This window comes from Rhinatrema bivittatum, chromosome 2 (assembly GCF_901001135.1).
Source record: "Rhinatrema bivittatum chromosome 2, aRhiBiv1.1, whole genome shotgun sequence".
In the NCBI taxonomy this organism is placed as follows: Eukaryota; Metazoa; Chordata; class Amphibia; order Gymnophiona; family Rhinatrematidae; genus Rhinatrema; species Rhinatrema bivittatum.
In genome coordinates this window covers 724,636,072-724,654,222 of record NC_042616.1, presented here as the reverse complement: position 1 = coordinate 724,654,222, position 18,151 = coordinate 724,636,072, and the positions used below count along the sequence as shown (strand labels likewise).

Genomic DNA, 18,151 nt, shown 5'->3' with positions numbered 1-18,151 from the left:
TTGGACTGGCTTTGCTCCCTCGATCTCAAGGATGCGTACATTCATATTGCGATCCCCCTCTGCCGTCCAAAATACCTCCGTTTCATGGTAGAGGAGGAACACTTATCTAAATCGGGTGCTGCCTTTCAGTCTTGCATTTGCACCCTTCGTCTTCATGAAATGCCTGGTGGTAGTGAGGGATTATCACAGGAGACACCCGGTAGATGTCTCCCCCTACCTGGATGATTGACTCAAGTACAACTCCAGGCAGGGAGCGTTGCATTCTCTCCACTCTACATTCGGATCCTGGAGGTCCTGGGATTACTAATCAACTACCCGAAATCCCAGCTTATTCCGTCATTACAGTTGGCCTTTTTGCCCCGGGATCGAGCACTGAACCTCGTGACCCTGTTTGTTGTGTTTTTGTTGGGTTCTATCTCTTACAGCCATCACGTCTCTGCATACCAGATCTTGCGTCTCTTGGAGCATATGGCGGTAATGGTGCATGTCACACCTTTTGCTCGACTGCACATGCACAGTGGACATTGCACTCTCAATGGTGCCAGGCCACCCAGGACCTTCAAGCTCACATCTTAGTCACCACACCACTTCGACAATCCCTCGTGTGGTGGGAGACCCTGTCCAACCTAGAGATCGGGATACCTTTCCAGGTCTCTCCGCCTCAGATTGTTCTTGCCAAAGATGCTTCTCACATGGGTGGGGGAGCCCATGTTGTGGACTTCAGAACCCAAAGCCAATGGTCCTTGCTGGAGCAGTGCCTCCAGATCAATTTCCTGGAGCTCTGGGCGACCCGGTATGCCCTAAGGACATTTCAGGCTCACTTAGCCAGCATGGTAGTTTTGGTTCAAACGGACAATCAAGTGGCAATGTGGTACCTGAACAAGCAGGGGGGAATGGGGTTTGTTCCTCCTCTGCCAAGAGGCGGTACAGATCTGGTCCTGGGCTCTTTCGCAGGGCATTCTCCTCCGAGCCGTATACCTACCAGGAGCAGAAAACGTGATGGATGTATTGTTGGACCTTCTGTCCCCACGAATGGTCCCTGAAGCAAGAGGTGGCAAATTGGATCTTTCGTCTTTGGGGAAACCCCAGATATAGATCTGTTTGCTTTCCCGGACAACAGGAAAGTGGATCTATTCTGCTCCCTGGTCAGGATGGATGGTGGGCCAGTTTTGGATGCCTTCATGCATCATTGGAACACCAGCCTCCTGTATGCATATCCTCCACTCCCACTAGTCTCGAAAACTCTCATGAAACTTCAACAGGACCAGGGCACCATGATCCTGATCACGCCTTACTGGCCATGACAGATCTGATTCCTGCTTTTGCAAGATGTATTCTCAGGGCCTCCGATCCAGCTGGGGACTGCTCTGGACCTGATCATGCAGGATCAGGGCAGGCTATGCCACCCCAACCTCCAGGCCTTATCCCTCCCTGCGTGGATGTTAACCAGGTGACAGCGTGTCTCGAGTCCTGGTGGAGTCCAGGAAGCCTTTGACTAGGAAATCTTACAGTCTCAAATAGAAGAGGTTTTCAGCGTGAGGGAAATGGCTTGGACCCGTTCTCCTGCTTCACCCTGAGGCTTAAGGATTAACTGTTGCACCTATCCGGGGGTGGATGGCTCGTCCATCTCAACCCATCCTCTTATGGGGTGTTTCATGTGAGGTTTACTTCAGCTCAAGCCCCCAATACGGTCTCCAGCAGTATCCTGGGACCTCAATGCAGTGTTGACATATCTCATTAGAGCACTGTTTGAGCCCCTGAGATCTTGTGACCTGAAGTACCTATCCTGGAAGGTCGTCTTCCTAGTGGCGGTCACCTTAGCACACAGGGTCAGTGAACTTCAGGCTTTGGTATTATACTCACCTTATACAAAATTCTTTCAGGATAAAGTTGGTTTGCATACACATCCGTAGCTCCTACAAAAGGTGGTCACGGAGTTCCATCTCAAGCAGTCTATTATCCTGCCCACACTTCAAGGCCACACACTCACTGAGGTGAACGTGTCCTGCACACTGTAGATTGTAAAAGGGTCCTGGCCTTTTACCTGGACTGGGTGGTGATTCACCGCCAGTCCATGCAACTTTTTGTTTCCTTTGACAAAAACAGATTGGGCGTCGCAGTGTCTAAACAGACCCTATCCAACTGGCTAGCAGACTATTTCATTCTGCTATGCACAAGCAGGACTGCAGCTTGCGGGCCATGTCAAGGCTCATTCTCTACGAGCCATGTCAGCTTTGGTGACTCACTTGCATACGGTACCTGTACATGAGATCTGCAGGACGGCGATCTGGAGTTCCCTCCACACCTTCGGCTCTCATTACTGTTTGGACAAAGATGGGCGATGTGACAGTAATTTTGGTCAGTTGGTCCTCCGTAATCTTTTTCAGCCATAAAACCCAACTCTCCCTGCCTCAGGTCCTTTGTTCGTTTTCAGGCTGTCTCCCAGTGTTCTAGCAGCACTGGTTGTTGGGCACATTGGCACCTGTTAAGTGCGGACTATCTTATGTTTGGGTGCAGCCTATAACCTCATATTCACCCATGAGTGAGGACTACCATTCTGCTTGTCCTAGGAGAAAGCAGAGTTGCTTACCTGTAACAGGTGTTCTCCTAGGACAGCAGGATGTTAGTCCTCACGAAACTTGCCCACCACCCCGCAGAGTTGGGTTTCTTTAGGTTGATTTTATTTTTTGTAAATTCTATATTATAAGAATGAAGAGGGACCCCGTGTGGATGGTGGCATGCTGAGCATGCTCAGAGTGTCTGCCAAAGTTTCTAGAAACGTTGTCAAAGGTTTTCCGTGCCGGGCTTCATCTGATGATGTCACCCATGTTGTGAGGACTAATATCCTGCTGTTACCTGTTACAGGTAAACAACTCTGCTTTCTCAAGGCAACTTGTTTTCAAATGGTGGTGCTGCATTCGGTCATTGCAGGAGTGCGCAAAGGAGAGTTTCTGGCTTCACTAGTTTTGACCGAGGCGTACCTGCACATAGCAATCTGCCTGGATCACCGATGATTTCCTGATGTTCATGAACCTCGGGAGGCATTTTCAGTTTTGTGTCCTTCCTTTCGGATTGGCGACAGCTCCGCATACCTTCCCCAAGGTGATAGTGGTGGTGGTGGCGGCGGCCCTCAGAAAGGAGAGGCATATAGTTCACCCATATCTGGACAACTGACTTATTCGTGCAAAGTTGGAAGCCCTCTGCAGACAGGCAGTGTCTCAGGTTCTGCCGTAGTTGAGATCCCTGGGCTGAGTGGTGAATCTAGCAAAGAGTCATCTCACCCCTTCTCAAGTTTGTTTTCTTGGGGGCACGCTTCTATACCAGGATAGGGAAGATGTTTTTCAGCAGGGATCGCATGCACAAACTACAGATACAGGTTTGCAGTCTGTTAGAGGCTACGGTGCCCAGGGTCTGGGACTACCTTCAGGTTCTAGGCTCTATAGTATCAACCATTGAGTTAGTTCCTTGGGCTTTTGCACACATATGGCTTCTACAGCGGTCTCTTCTTTCCTGCTGGAATCCATTGTCAGAGCAGTTTCATCTTCCGCTGGCACTCAAGGGGGGTCGCCAGGTCTAGTCTTTCATGATGAATTGGTTGGGCCCATCTGATTCATAGGATGGACTTGGAGGTTCTAAATTGGGTGGTAGTTACCACCAATGCCACTCTCAGTTGGATGGGGAGCAGTGTGCCAGGATCAGTCCACCCCTGGCCAATGGTCGAAGGGCGAGACATCGTGGTCTATCGGTCACTTAGAGACGAGGGTGGTGTGTTTCCATGTTACTTTGCCTTTTCTACTTCTGTTACGTGGTTGGCCATAATGAATCCTGTTGGAATGCGCAATGATGGTGGCTTACATCAGTCGACAAGGGGGAACCACGAGTCAAGTGGTAGCTCAGGAGTCCCTGGAGTTGTTTCACAGGGTGGAGCAGTATCGAATGTTGTCCACCCCGGCTATATGAGATGCCACTAGCAATATCAAAGCAGTTTTTCTCTGCTGGCAGCAGCTGGACTCCGGGGAGCGGGAGTTGTCAGAGGAGGCATTCCCCACATGGACTTGTCTGCCGCAGATGGGGCATTCCCCACATGGACTTAATAACTTCTCAGTGGAATGCCAAGGTGCCTCGTTTCTACAGTTGCAGATGGGAACATGGAGCAGAAGTTGTTGATGCCCTGGTTCTACCTTGGTTTCGGTGGATTATTCTGTATGTGTCCCCCCCCCCTCCCCTCCCATGGCCACTAGTGGGAAAAGCTCCATGGTGGATAGATTCTAGTGGTACCGGAGTGGCTGCTATGATTGTGGTTCGTGGACCTGATCAATCTAGTAGTAGATGGGCTGTTGCGGCTCTGTCATCTACTAAAGCTTCTTTATCAGGGTCCACTATTTTTGGATCAGGCAGCTCGTTTTTGTCTTGCAGCTTGGCTTTTGAGAGGAAGCGTTTAAGGTGGAAAGGATATTCGGAGGATGTCATTTCCACCTTAATCTCAGGCAAGAAAGCAACCCACTTCCTTAGCCTATGTGAGGATTTGGAAGGTTTCAAATCTTGGTGTACAGATTAGGAGGTGAAATCTACTCGGGCATTAGTTGCACATATTTTAACCTTTTTGCAAAGAGGACTGGTGAAAAGTTCGGCCTTTAACTCCCTCAAAGTGCAAGTGGTGGCATTAGGGTGTCTTCAAGGCAAGGTGCAAGGAGTGTCCCTAGCTGCACATCCAGATGTGGTGTAAATTCTCTAGGAGTACAAAGCATTTGCAGAAAATGTCCTCCATTGCAGATAATTACCTTCCCGGAATCTTAACTTGGTCTTTAGAGGGATGTATGCGGCTCCTTTTGAGACTCAAAAGAGGTAGTTTTTCTAATGGCAATTTGTTCGACCCGAAGAATTTCCGAGCTTCAGGCATTATCATGAAGAGATCCCTTTTTAAAGGTCTCGGACTCTGGGATCTCATTACATACTATACCCTATTTTCTCCCATACGTTGTGTCTGCATTCCATTTGAGTCAGATGGTGGAACTTCTGATTTTTGGAATTTGGACGCATCATCACCACAATCGAGAGATCTGTGGCTCTTGGATGTAAGACGGGCGCTCTTACATTATCTCAAGAGCACTAATAGTTTCCGGATATCTGATCATCTTTTTGTATTATGGAGTGGTGCAAAGAAGGAGGCATAAAGTCTCTAAATCCAACATTGTGCGGTGGTTTGAAGGAAACTATAGTCTCGGCATACATCTGTCAGGGGTGCCCTGTACCGCTAGGGTTAAAGGCTCTCTCTACTTTGTCACAGGCGGCTACTTGGACTGAGTTCCAGCAGGTGTCACTGCAGGAGAGTTGCCGGGTGGCCACATGGAAGTCATTGTGCACTTTCGCCAGGCATTATCGCTTGGATGTCTAGGCTCCGGAGGCCATGGGCTTTGAGAATGTTCTTCAAGTGGGATTCTTGCAGTCCCAGCCTAAGGAAGCTTGGGTACATCCCAGGAGTCTGGACAGATCTGGGTATGAGCAGGAAAGGAAAACTGGTTCTTATCTGCAAATTTTCATTCTTTGAATTCCACAGATCAGTCGAGATTCCCCCCCCCCCCCCCCCTTTTGTTGGAGAGAGTCCGCTTGTACTGTTGCATATACGCTGAAGAATTGCTCAGGGTTTCATTAATGTTCTCCTGTTGCTATGGTTGGAAAGGATTTTTCCATTTCAAGGTTCCACTTTCCTCTTGCGCGTTTGAGGGTTATTTTCCGCAGATAAGAAGGCTGAACTAACCATGACTTTGGGGGAATGTCCTCTAGGTGGTGGAGCTTTCTCAAAGCACACAGAACTATGCTCTTTGTGCCCGTGTGGGAGTATCTCCCATGTGACTCCCATCCAGCCTGTGTCTTATTCTTTCCGCACTGCTGGGTGCACGTGGAGCTCTTTCTCTTACTTTTTTTTTGTTATTAATTTAGTTAGTTTCGTTCGCTGTTTGGAGGAAGATTCATAATGGATGGTGGAAGCTGAGTCTGTGCTGCTTGTGTCAGACCAGGTGTCATTGAGTCCGCTCTGGGGCCCAAATAGGACTTCCCCGAGAGCGAGGACAGAGAGGGCCTCTTCGGCAAGGCCCTATGGCGAGCCAGAGAGTCTGTTAAGCACCCCATGCCGGTTCACAGTGCAGCATCATGGAATGTCCAGCCACCCAATGCGTCGAAGCGCTTTTTCGCTGAACCTGTCACATCGGTGCACCTCATTGAAGCCGAGGCTTCCACATGCTTCATCAATGCAATGTATCCGAATCAACGAGGCATTTGCGTTGAAGCATCAGAGTGACTGGTTGAAGCCAGGGCATCGGCTCATTTGGCAGCGGGTATCTTCCCATTTGGGAATTCCAAGTTGCGTACCTCCCTTCACCGGCACAGAGGTGTCGCGACCTGATTGAGGTGCAGGGGAGAGTTGGCCGATGCATTGACGTGCAGAGTCGATGCTGGAAGTACGCTGACCTGTGGAGGCATTGCTCCAACATAAATATAGGCAAGGCCTAGGAGGCCGGCCAGCAGGTGTACGTGGACTTACCTTGTTAGGCCTCATCTGAGTACAGCATTGCCAGTTGCACTTCCGATATAGGCACTTCCGATATAGGCCCCTTCGAGAAACTCTTCCCGTGCGAGCCTATGTTCACAACTCTCTGACCGAACACCTCTCTGATCAGGATGACAGAGTGGTGAGGCTGTCACTCCATTTTACTTACACACATGGGATTGAACCATCCTTTTGCCTAAGAAGGAAGAATGTTTCCTCCTGTCCAGCACATTGCTCATGTCGATTGAGGTTGCCTGACCCCCAGGGTGGAGAGTCATGGCTTACTTACAACAAAGCAGTATTAGTTGTGACTGGGGCGCCAGAGATTCTGTCACAGCACTGAGGAAGCTGGCCTTTCTATCAGTCACATGGGGCCCTTCAACTCATTGGAGAAAGGGATGACTTAGTGCTCTAACAATGTTACAGACTGAGAAAACGAAGCACCAAATTTGGCAAGTTTTTTTGGCAGCCCTGGGCAACAGTCGGCATAAAGGAAAACAAAATGTGACTACCCAAATCCAAGGACCAGGTCTGCGGCTGGATTAGTGGCAGGGCACAGTGCCCAGCCAGCAAGTGTCAACCAGTCGGAAAATGATAGCGGCGTCAGCCATGCAATTATACATAACCTGCTAATAATCGAACCGGGTAATAAGGGGATGCAATGCCTGCCCCCCTCACCAGGCCAGATCAACATATGATGAGGGTAAAAGGTGGTAACTCCTGGTGCTAGTCACCCTCTACAGCGGCTCAAAGGAAGGCCATCTGCCAGCGGACATACCACGCCTCCAATGAAGACAGGGGTGCCCATCCACATTGGATTCAAACCCAAGCGATTCCGGTGAGGGCGGTAATCATGGCCCGCATGGGTGTCCAGAGGATGATCCCCTATACAGACGAAGGAGGAGGATTGTCTCTGCAGACGGCCGCTGAGAAGCGGGACTCGTCTGGCAGTAGACAGGAGCCCAGGCCTCACACTCTAAATAGCTACAGCCTGTTCAGGGATTCCACAGTAGATGGATGTGGTGACACCTTACTCCTGAGAATGGGAATCTAGCCACGCAGTGGCAGGTTACCTTGTCAGGTGGGGGACAGTCCTAGTACAACTTGGTCACCAAAAGCAATAGGGAATCCAGGCTCACCCGTCTGCCCACACGGGCTTCGCCTAGTCCAAGATGCTTCCCTCTTCCCAGAGACGAAGAGACTATGTATTCTCATATCCCGCATACAACAAGGATCAATTAGAGACGAAGCTCGAATGGGATCGGTATCACACTCAGGACCTCAATGGTCCACGGAGACTGTGGGACACTTGCCTGGTTCATCCAGCCAATTGGAAGCTAATGCCCATGGACAGACATGAAATCTGTTGTCAGGAAGGGTGATCCTTCCTCCACCCGATGCGTTCTTGCTAGCAACCAACATTGGGGAGGTTGAAGGACACATCAACATACCTGAACCTACCGATCCGCAAGCACGGCGTAGGGGGTCTTCCAGTAAGTACCCTGCCTGGAAGGACTACCATGGTAATTGCGCCAAGTATGCAAGGTGGAGTGGAGAACACGGATTGAACCTTCACTGCTACCCAGGAAGCGTGTAGAAGATTTTCTCCCCCATGCCGAGCAAGAAGGGTAACTGTATCAGACAGGGCGTGGTCAACGCCATCGCAGCCTATCATCTCCTCAGGATGACTCCTTGGTGTCATACCTAGCGTTGAACTCCAGGTTACTGAAGGATCCTCCGGCTATGCCAGTAGTCAAGGAGAGTGGTCCCGTGAAACTCTAGCTTGAGCCTGACTCAACCCAGGTTTCTGCTGTATGCATCGTCTGACAGCTGTCACCAGGGACATCGTGCCGGGGAAAGTCCGCCTGGGTTGCTCTCAGTTCAGGAAAGAGGGTCAAGTGAACGACTGACGCTTATCCGCTACTTCATCGTACCTCGAATGTCGCTGCGACAGGGCAGCGCTGTGAACGAGTCCTTCGCCCTTCCTGGGGTCATCTCGGCTCTCCGTTTTACTCAGGTGATAATTGTGCAACCATCTCCCGAAGCCGCTTAAGGCAGACACAGAAGGCAACTTCACACGTTGGATCCCAAATCTGCCCAACCTAGTGTGACCGCTGCATACACTCGGAGTCTAGCTCTCCCAACTGGGACATCCTTCAAGATGAAGTGCCTTGGCTCTGGGTCCTAGTGCATCCTGTCTTGCTCCAGCAAACATAAAGCATTTTGATACTGCGCTGAGGCCACCAAGACATAGCAATTGCGGCATCCATCGCACTACAAGGGATGTGCTCGTCATGGACATTCGCGAGTCACCATGTGACCGTTGTTGAATGCCTTACACATTACACCGCTGCTGATCAGCAGGTGGCCGCCGAGGGTAGATATAGGATCGACCCATCCTCTGTCAAGGACAAGTTAGAGACAGTGACCATGGGTCAGGTGGATCACGTCTTTGGAAACTGGAAGAGACGATACACTGCCCCCAGGGGGCACCGATGCTCCAGCCTTCCAGCTTGGGACTCCCCAAAGTCATGGCTAATTCAGCCTGCTTATCTGTGGAAAAGAGCAAGTTTGTTTACCATAAATGGTGTTTTCTGTGGATAGCAGGATGAATTAGCCATGTAATTCCCTCCTGCTTCCCTGGACAGTCTCCTATCGGACTCCGTCCAGAGCTTAGCAGGATGGGAGTCATATGGGAGATACTTCCACATGGGCACATAGAGCACAGCTCCGCCACCTAGAGGACCGGAGGACGTTCCCCCAAAGTCATGGCTAATTCATCCTGCTATCTATAGAAATCACAGTTTACGGTAAGCAAACTTGTTCTTATGGTATTCATCTTGGCTTGAGTATAGGTCACACAGGTGGCACACTAGGTTATGTGATAGTGTCAGTAAAACTTTCTGTCTCCGTCTGCTGGAAGGGAAGCAAAACCCAGGAGTCTGGACTGATCGGTGGTATTCCAGGAATGAAAATTAGCAGATCAGAACCAATTTTCCTTTATGTTCACAACCATAAATGCTATGAAGAGAAGCACACCATCCCTACCCTGAAGCATAGAGGTAGAGCTCTGCTATTTTGGGGCTGTGTAAGCTACAGTGGCACAGGAAAGGGAATTTAGTCAAAATTGATGGCAGGATGAATGCAGCATCTTAGAAAATATTGGAGGAGAATTTATATTCATCAGCCAGGAAGCTATGCATGGTGCACACTGAGACTTTTCTATATGACAATGATCTGAAACATAAGGCCAAGTCGACTCTTCAGTGGCTGCAGCAGAAGAAAGTGAGGGTTTGGGAGTGGCCATCACAGTGTCTTGACCTCTACATCATTGAGCCACTTTGGGGAGAACTTATACATGCAGCTCATGCTGCATAGACATCCAAAGAAGTTAGATATAGGATCTGGAGGCTTTTTGCCAGTAGGATGCTGATGCATATAGGGATGCTGATGCATATAGGGAAAAATAACCCATGCTATAATTACACGATGTTGGGTTCCATATTAGGTGCTACAACCCAAGAAAGAGATCTAGGTGTCATAGTGGATAACACATTGAAATCGTCGGTTCAGTGTGCTGCGGCAGTCAAAAAAGCAAACAGAATGTTGGGAATTATTAGAAAAGGAATGATGAATAAAACGGAAAATGTCATAATGCCTCTGTATCACTCCATGGTGAGACCGCACCTTGAATACTGTGTACAATTCTGGTCGCCGCATCTCAAAAAAGATATAATTGCGATGGAGAAGGTACAGAGAAGGGCTACCAAATGATAAGGGGAATGGAACAACTCCCCTATGAGGAAAGACTAAAGAGGTTAGGACTTTTCAGCTTGGAGAAGAGACGACTGAGGGGGATATGATAGAGGTGTTTTAAAATCATGAGAGGTCTAGAACGGGTAGATGTGAATCGGTTATTACTCTTTCGGATAGTAGAAGGACTAGGGGACACTCCATGAAGTTAGCATGGGGCACATTTAAAACTAATCGGAGAAAGTTCTTTTTTACTCAACGCACAATTAAACTCTGGAATTTGTTGCCAGAGAATGTGGTTCGTGGCAGTTAGTATAGCTGTGTTTTAAAAAAGGATTGGATAAGTTCTTGGAGGAGAAGTCCATTACCTGCTATTAAGTTCACTTAGGGGCGGATTTTTCAGAGCCCTGCTCGCGTAAATCCGCCCAAAACCGGGCGGATTTACGCGAGCAGGGCCCTGCGCGCCGGGAAGCCTATTTTACATAGGCCTCCCGGCGCGCGCAGAGCCCCGGGACTCGCGTACGTCCCGGGGTTCTCGGAGGGGGGCGTGTCGGGGGCCGGGCCCGGAGCGCGCGGCGTTGCGGGGGCGTGTCGGCAGCGTTTTGGGGGCGGGTACGGGGCGTGGCTACGGCCCGGGGGCGTGGCCGCGCCCTCCGTACCCGCCCCCAGGTCGCGGCCCCGGCGCGCAGCAGGCCCGCTGGCGCGCGGGGATTTACGTCTCCCTCCGGGAGGCGTAAATCCCCCGACAAAGGTAAGGGGGGGGGGTGTGGACAGGGCCGGGGGGGTGGGTTAGGTAGGGGAAGGGAGGGTAGGGTGAGGGGAGGGCAAAGGAAAGTTCCCTCCGAGGCCGCTCCGATTTCGGAGCGGCCTTGGAGGGAACGGGGGGAGGCAGCGCGGCTCGGCGCGCGCAGGCTATACAAAATCGATAGCCTTGCGCGCGCCGATCCAGGATTTTAGTGGATACGCGCGGCTCCGCGCGTATCTACTAAAATCCAGCGTACTTTTGTTTGCGCCTGGAGCGCAAACAAAAGTAGGCTGTTCGCGCTCGTCTGAAAATCTACCCCTTAGAGAATAGCCACTGCCATTAGCAATGGTTACATGGAATAGACTTAGTTTTTGGGTACTTGCCAGGTTCTTATGGCCTGGATTGGCCCCTGTTGGAAACAGGATGCTGGGCTTGATGGACCCTTGGTCTGACCCAGTATGGCATTTTCTTATGTTCTTATGTTCTTAGGAGTGGACAGCTTTGAGTCATGACACGAGAAAATAAAGAGTCTCATTCGCAACTATTACAAAAGACTGCAAGCCGTCATTAATGTAAAAGGGGGCAATACATGATATTAAGAACTAAGCGTATGCAAACTTTTGAACAAGATTGTTTTATATTTCCGTTATTGTTAATGATTGTGCTATTCTGGGATGCATAATAGTTTAATTTGAAACACATTAAAAATAACAGATGTTTTGTCTGATCACTCATGTTTTCTTAAAATGCTACAAATCTTACAAATTCTGCCAGGGTATGTAAAAGGGATATATTTCTCTTGCAATTGAAGCCAGGTTTGAATCCTTGGACCAAGAGATGAAAAGGACCTCTTAACCGTCGTAAAACTTAGCCTCATTTAACCTCTTGGTATCAAAACATCCCATTTGCAGCTGTGGGGTGGACGTATTATTTATTTAAAATACTTATATTCCGCCACTTCCATATATAAAATTTGTCCAGGGTGGATCACGATAGCATGTCTATATAAATAAAAATGTAAATGTTCGTTTGTTCAAAATCTTAAATCTCTGAAAGCTCTTCACCGATTGCTTTGAAATTTTGACACAATGTTGCATTCGATTTTGCGAGTGTTTTTATATACCTATATTATAAAGATGTCACACCTGTGACAGGTAAAAACATGCTTTTTGGGAAAAACAGCGCCATCTGTTGGACGTAAAAGCAACACACGCTATCTCTGACTGACAGACCACAAATGCGCAGTAGAGAGCAGCTCTACCGCGCATGTTCGGACCATAGAGCTCTGCGCTACGTGCTGGGTGTCACAGAGAGGAGGAGAAAAAGGCAGACGAGTCACCGCTCTGAGAAATGGCTCTGCCCGTTCCTCCGCTGCTGGGGAAGGGGGGGGAGGGAGTAGGGACTGCCGGACAGTTACACACAGGAGGAGGAAAGGGTAAAAGAGTCGCCGAGCCAGTCCTTCCACCGCCGGGGAAGGGGGGGGGGGGGAGGGAGTTGAGGTGGCCGGAGCAGAGCTAATGCTCATTGTGAAATTAAACCAGACTGAGCCACGGCAACGTGCTCCGAGAAACGGCTCAGCCCGTTCCTCCGCCGCTGGGAAAGGGGGGAGGGAGTAGGGACTGCCGGACAGTTACACACAGGAGGAGGGAAAGGGTAAAAGAGTCGCTGAGCCAGTCCTTCCACTGCCGGGGAAGGGGTGGAGGGAGTTGGGATGGTCAGAGCAGAGTTAATGCACATTGTGTAATTAAACCTGACTGAGCCACGGCAACGCGTGGCCGGGTACAGCTAGTACATAATAAAATCACAAATAACCAGACAACAATTTAAAACAAAGCAAAGCACATTACAGTTCTCTCAACCATATGCCTGCTGAAAAATGTTTTTATTCCCCTAAACTCAAGTTTTTGGCTTCAGTGAAAAAGCAGGTCTATTTGGAAACAGAAATAAACTTTTAGCTGGGAGTTTAGTTCAGTAGGCCCTCTGTATTACATAGAGAGGGAGCCATCCAGTTTGTTATAAAGAGAACTTGGTGTAGCAGAATTGTACTGCTTTAAAAATGTTGTAAAGATTTACTTCCTAGCATATGACTTGAATCTGTTGCAAAGTAGGCTTGTAATAAACTGGCATTTCTTTATAAAAACTTTTTTTCTTCTGTTAGGTTGCTACTTGGGTGGATGAAACTTTAAGTTCTGTAGCTTCTAAATTAGAACACATGGCACAGATTTTTTCTGAGCTGCAGGGAGAACGAATTGTCTCATTGCACTGTTGTGCTCTTTATACCTGTGCACAACTGGAGAATAATTTGTACTGGTGGTAAGTATATTTTTTGTAATTAAGGATATTTTTTGAAAAGCCATATGATCTGTACTATTAATATATTTCAAGCAAAAGTGCTCATATGTCTCAGAGAAGCGGCTTAATACTGAAATTATTCTGCACATTTTTGGACCATTGTACAATCTACTCGTTCCCTTTATTGTTACTTCATTTTCAGAATCCTAATGAGTAATGAAATAAGTCCTGCCAAAGCATTGAAAACAACATTTTCCCAAGGAACAGAGTTTAAATGTGCTATTCAACACTTTTTTATTAAAGCAGCTCAGTGTGGCATGTAGGGGGAAAACCCCCCATAGTCACATATTGCTCTTCTTTTAGGTACTGTCTTTAGCATAGTCAGAGTTGCCTCAGCCAGTCACTAGCATAGCCCATATAAACAAAGTCCCAAACATATGAACAGTAATAATGATTGTGCATATGGCCATAAATGGGCTGCAGGTTATTTACATCCGCATCACTTTTAACTCATCGATCTTGCCTTGATATAGTTTACTTCCATTTTCTATGTGGCTTCCAAGCAGCCAACCTGCAAAACCGTCTGTCTACTTTTAACTAGCATTCCACCTGCGTAGTCGTCTCTTGTATACCCAAGCCCCTCTGTCCTCAGGCAGGATTCAGGCTATCCATTAAAGCTCTTTAATAAGATCTGCTCTGCACCTGCCTAATGTCAGAAGGGATTCCAGACCTGCCTACCCCAGGAACTCAACAGTACACACAAGCTGGCTATTGCCAGCACATTTAACATTCCCTGTACGTACCCGAAAATGTCCAGACTCCTGGGCTTTGCCTCCCCTCCAGCAGATGGAGACAGAGACGTTTTTGACTGAAACTGCCCTATACCTCGAGGTGCCACCTACAGTCCGTCAGTATTTCTGTCTCCAGCAGATGGAAGTGCAAAATCCTACAGTCTGTGACAGATAATTTAAAAAAAGAAAAAAAAAAAGATAATTTGAAAAAAAAAAAAAAAAAAAGAGAAAAAAAGAAGAAAAAAAAAGAGAGAAAAAAAAGAGAAAATAGATAAAAAGAAGAAAGCAGAGATTAGGATGTTTCCTGAGCCTCCCAGGGGGTTGGCAGGTCCTGGTGGGACCATTCCCCTGCTATTTGAGGCTGTGTTGAGCTGAGGGTCGGAGACCCTGCTTGCTTACCCTGCTGACAGCGACTGGTATGATACCGGGCAGCCCAGTTTACTCACCCTGCAGGGGATAGTACCCGGTGTTGCCTTTGGAGTCAGGTTTGAAAAAAAAAAAAGAGATATTTATGTAAAAGCAGACAAACTGCCCACAGGTAGGCCGACTGTCCGGGGCTGATTCTCCATTCCCTCCGATGCCGTTGCTGTCTTTCTGCCGCCAATAGCCTGCAGATCTCCCACTGTAGCTCCGGCTGGCTTACAATGCCGTGTGTATGGAGACATACGCGTCTTTCACACGATGGTCTATGCTCCAGGTGCCTCCGCGGGTGGCATCTCACAGGTGTGCCAAGAGCCTAGCAGGCTCAGTCGGGTGCGGCAGCCTTCTCTAGATCAGTTCCCGCTCAGCGCGGGAATGGAAGCCATTTTGTCTGCTTTTCGGATTGCCGCACGGAGAGGGAGGGGAATTCCCCTCCTCCCTTATTCCTGCAGCAACGTGCCTCCGAGGGGGGTGCGATTTGATTGAGGATTTGATGCTTTCGGCGGAGAAGGGATTCTAGATCGTCTGGCTCCTCTTCTAGGCAGAACTTGGGCAGGCAGCAGTCCTGGAACCAGTCCTTTCGGGGCCGGCACCTTGGCAGAAACGAGGAGTGGACCAAATTAACTTCGGACCAGTGGGTCCTAAATATCATAAGACACGGCCACGCTTTAGATTTTGCTTGGCCCCTTCAAGGAGTGGTTTCTCGTTTCCCCGTGCTCTTACGAGACGAAGCGTCTAGTGGTGCGAGTCACTTTGTGGTGCCTTCACGTGCTCAGAGCTATTGTCAGTTCCTCCAGAAGAGCAAGGGAAAGACAGCTATTAGGAAAGCTTTTCCTCACTGAGGAGTGGATTGTCAAGCTGCAGGGGCAAGTTCGTGCCTTGCTGGTCAAGCGTCTGCCCAGGGTCTGGGATTACTTGCTGGTCCTTGGCTCAATGGCTTCCACTTTAGAGCTAGTCCCATGGGCATTTGCTCATATGAGGCCTCTTCAGTCAGCGTTGCTTTCCCATTGGAATCCAGTGTCCAAACAATTTCTGCTTCCACTTCCTCTTATGGAATCTGTGCGCTCCAGCCTTGATTGGTGGCTCCTCCCTGACAACTTACGGTACGGGTGGAGTTAAGTCCTCCCAATGAGGTGAGGCTGGTTCACTCCTCTGTTCCGGTAGTAGGGGGCAGGTTGGCTCTGTTTTACGAGGAGTGGACCAAATTAACTTTGGACCAGTGGGTCCTAAATATCATAAGACATGGTTATGCTTTACATTTTGCTTGGCCCCTTCGAGTGTTGTTTCTCGTTGCCCCATGCTCTTATGAGACGAAGCGTCTAGCAGTACGAGACACATTGTGGTGCCTTCACGAGCTCGGAGCTATAGTGTAGCTCCTCCGGAAGAGCAAGGGAAAGACCACTATTCCATTTACTTCATAGTGCCCAAGAAGGAAAGCACATTGCAGCCCGTCCTCGATTTGAAGAAAGTCAACGGGTCTCTCTGTGTCCTTTGGCTCTGAATGAAGACCCTGTGGTTGATAATTACGTCGGTTCACGCAGGGGAATTCCTAGCTTCACTGGATTTGATCGAGGCATACTTGCACATTGGAATCCAGACCGACCACCAGAAATACCTGCGGTTTGCAATCCTGGGGGATCATTTTCAGTTTTGCGCGCTGCCCTTTGGGCTCGCCACAGCACACAGAATCTTCCCCAGAGGGGAGGTGTCGTGGCAGCTGGGGCTCCTGAAGGAGAGTCTCTTGGGTCATCCTTACCTGGATGATTGGCTGATTCGAGCGAAGTCTGAGGTCCTTTGTCAAACTGCGGTGCAGTGGTTCGATAGTCAATCTGGCCAAAAGTCATCTGGTTCCCTCCCAGTCCTTGGAGTTCTTGGGGGCCCTGTTCGATACACATTTAGGCAACGTTTTCCTCACCAAGGAGCGGATTGTCAAGCTGCAGGGGCAAGTTCAGCTTTGTTGGTAAAGCGTCTGCCCAGGGTCTGGGATTACTTGCAGGTCCTTGGCTCAATGGCTTCTACTTTGGAGCTAGTCCCATGGGCATTTGCTCATATGAGGCCTCTTCAGTCAGCGTAGCTTTCCCGTTGGAATCTAGTGTCCAAACAATTTCTGCTTCCACTTCCTCTTACAGAATCTGCGCACTCCAGCCTCGATTGGTGGCTCCTCCCAGACAACTTACACCGGGGTGCAGACTTGGAGATTCCCTCTTGGACAGTGGTCACCACCGATGACAGTCTTTCCGGCTGGGGAGCGGTTTTTCAGGGAAGAGTGGTGCAAGGCCAATGTTCAGCGAAAGAATTCTTACGGTCAATCGTTTGGAGACCAGAGCCGTTCAATTTGCTGCGGGGGAAATCGGTGAGGGTCCTGTCCGACAATGCGACATGGAGCAATTGGTTCAGGAACCAATAGGAGAGGGAGCTATTTTAGATTTAATTCTTAGTGGAACGCAGGATTTGGTGAGAGAGGTCATGGTGGTGGGGCCACTTGGCAACAGTAATCATAACATGATGAAATTTAAACTAATAACTGGAAGAGGGACAATAAGTAAATCTGCAGCTCTAACACTAAACTTTCAAAAGGGAAATTTTGATAAAATGAGGGAAATAGTTAGAAAAAAACTGAAAGGTGCAGCTGCAAAGGTTAAAAGTATTCAATAGGCATGGACATGGTTTAAAAATACAATCCTAGTGGCGCAGTCCATATATATTCCACACATTAAGAAAGGTGGAAGGAAGGCAAAACGATTACCATCATAGTTAAAAGGTGAGGTGAAAGAGGCTATTTTAGCCTAAAAAACATCCTTCAAAAATTGGAAGAAGGATCCATCTGAAGAAAATAGGATAACATAAGCATTGTCAAGTTAAGTGTAAAACATGGATAAGAAGGCGAAGAGAGAATTTGAAATGAAGTTGGCCATAGGCGCAAAAATTCATAATAAAAATTTTTCTAAATATATCCGAAGTAAGAAACCTGTGAGGGAGTCAGTTGGACCATTAGATGACCGAGGGGTTAAAGGGGCTCTTAGGGAAGATAAGGCCATTGCAGAAAGACTAAATACATTCTTCGCTTCCGTGTTTACTAATGAGGATGTTGGGGAGATACCAGTTCCGGAGATGGTTTTCAGGGGTGATGAATCAGACGAATTGAATGAAATCACGTGTGAAACCAGAAGATGTAGTAGGCCAGTTTGACAAACTAAAGAGTAGCAAATCATCTGGATTGGATAGTATGCATCCTAGAGTACTAAAGGAACTAAAAAATGAAATTTCCGATCTATTAGTTAAAATTTGTAACCTATCATTAAAATCATCCATTGTACCTGAAGACGGGAGGGTGGTCAATGTAACACCAATATTTAAAAAAGGCTTCAGGGGCGATCTGGGCAACTATAGACCAGTGAGCCTGACTTCAGTGCCGGGAAAAATAGTGGAAACTATTCTCAAGATCAAAATCGTAGAGCATATAGAAAGACATGGTTTAATGGAACTCAGTCAACATGGATTTACCCAAGGGGAAGTCTTGCCTAACAAATCTTCATTTTTTTGAAGGGGTTAATAAACGTGGATAAAGGTGAACCGGTAGATGTAGTGTATTTGGATTTTCAG

General features: G+C 48.4%; 1 protein-coding gene across 1 annotated transcript in view; it reads left to right on the top strand.

Moving 5' to 3' along the window:
• UBR5 (ubiquitin protein ligase E3 component n-recognin 5) overlaps positions 1-18,151 on the top strand; it is a 672,040-nt gene that overhangs the window by 148,406 nt on the left and 505,483 nt on the right. Inside the window, 1 exon segment of the mRNA XM_029591836.1 lies at positions 13,204-13,358. Within this exon segment, the coding sequence (XP_029447696.1) occupies positions 13,204-13,358 (155 nt within the window).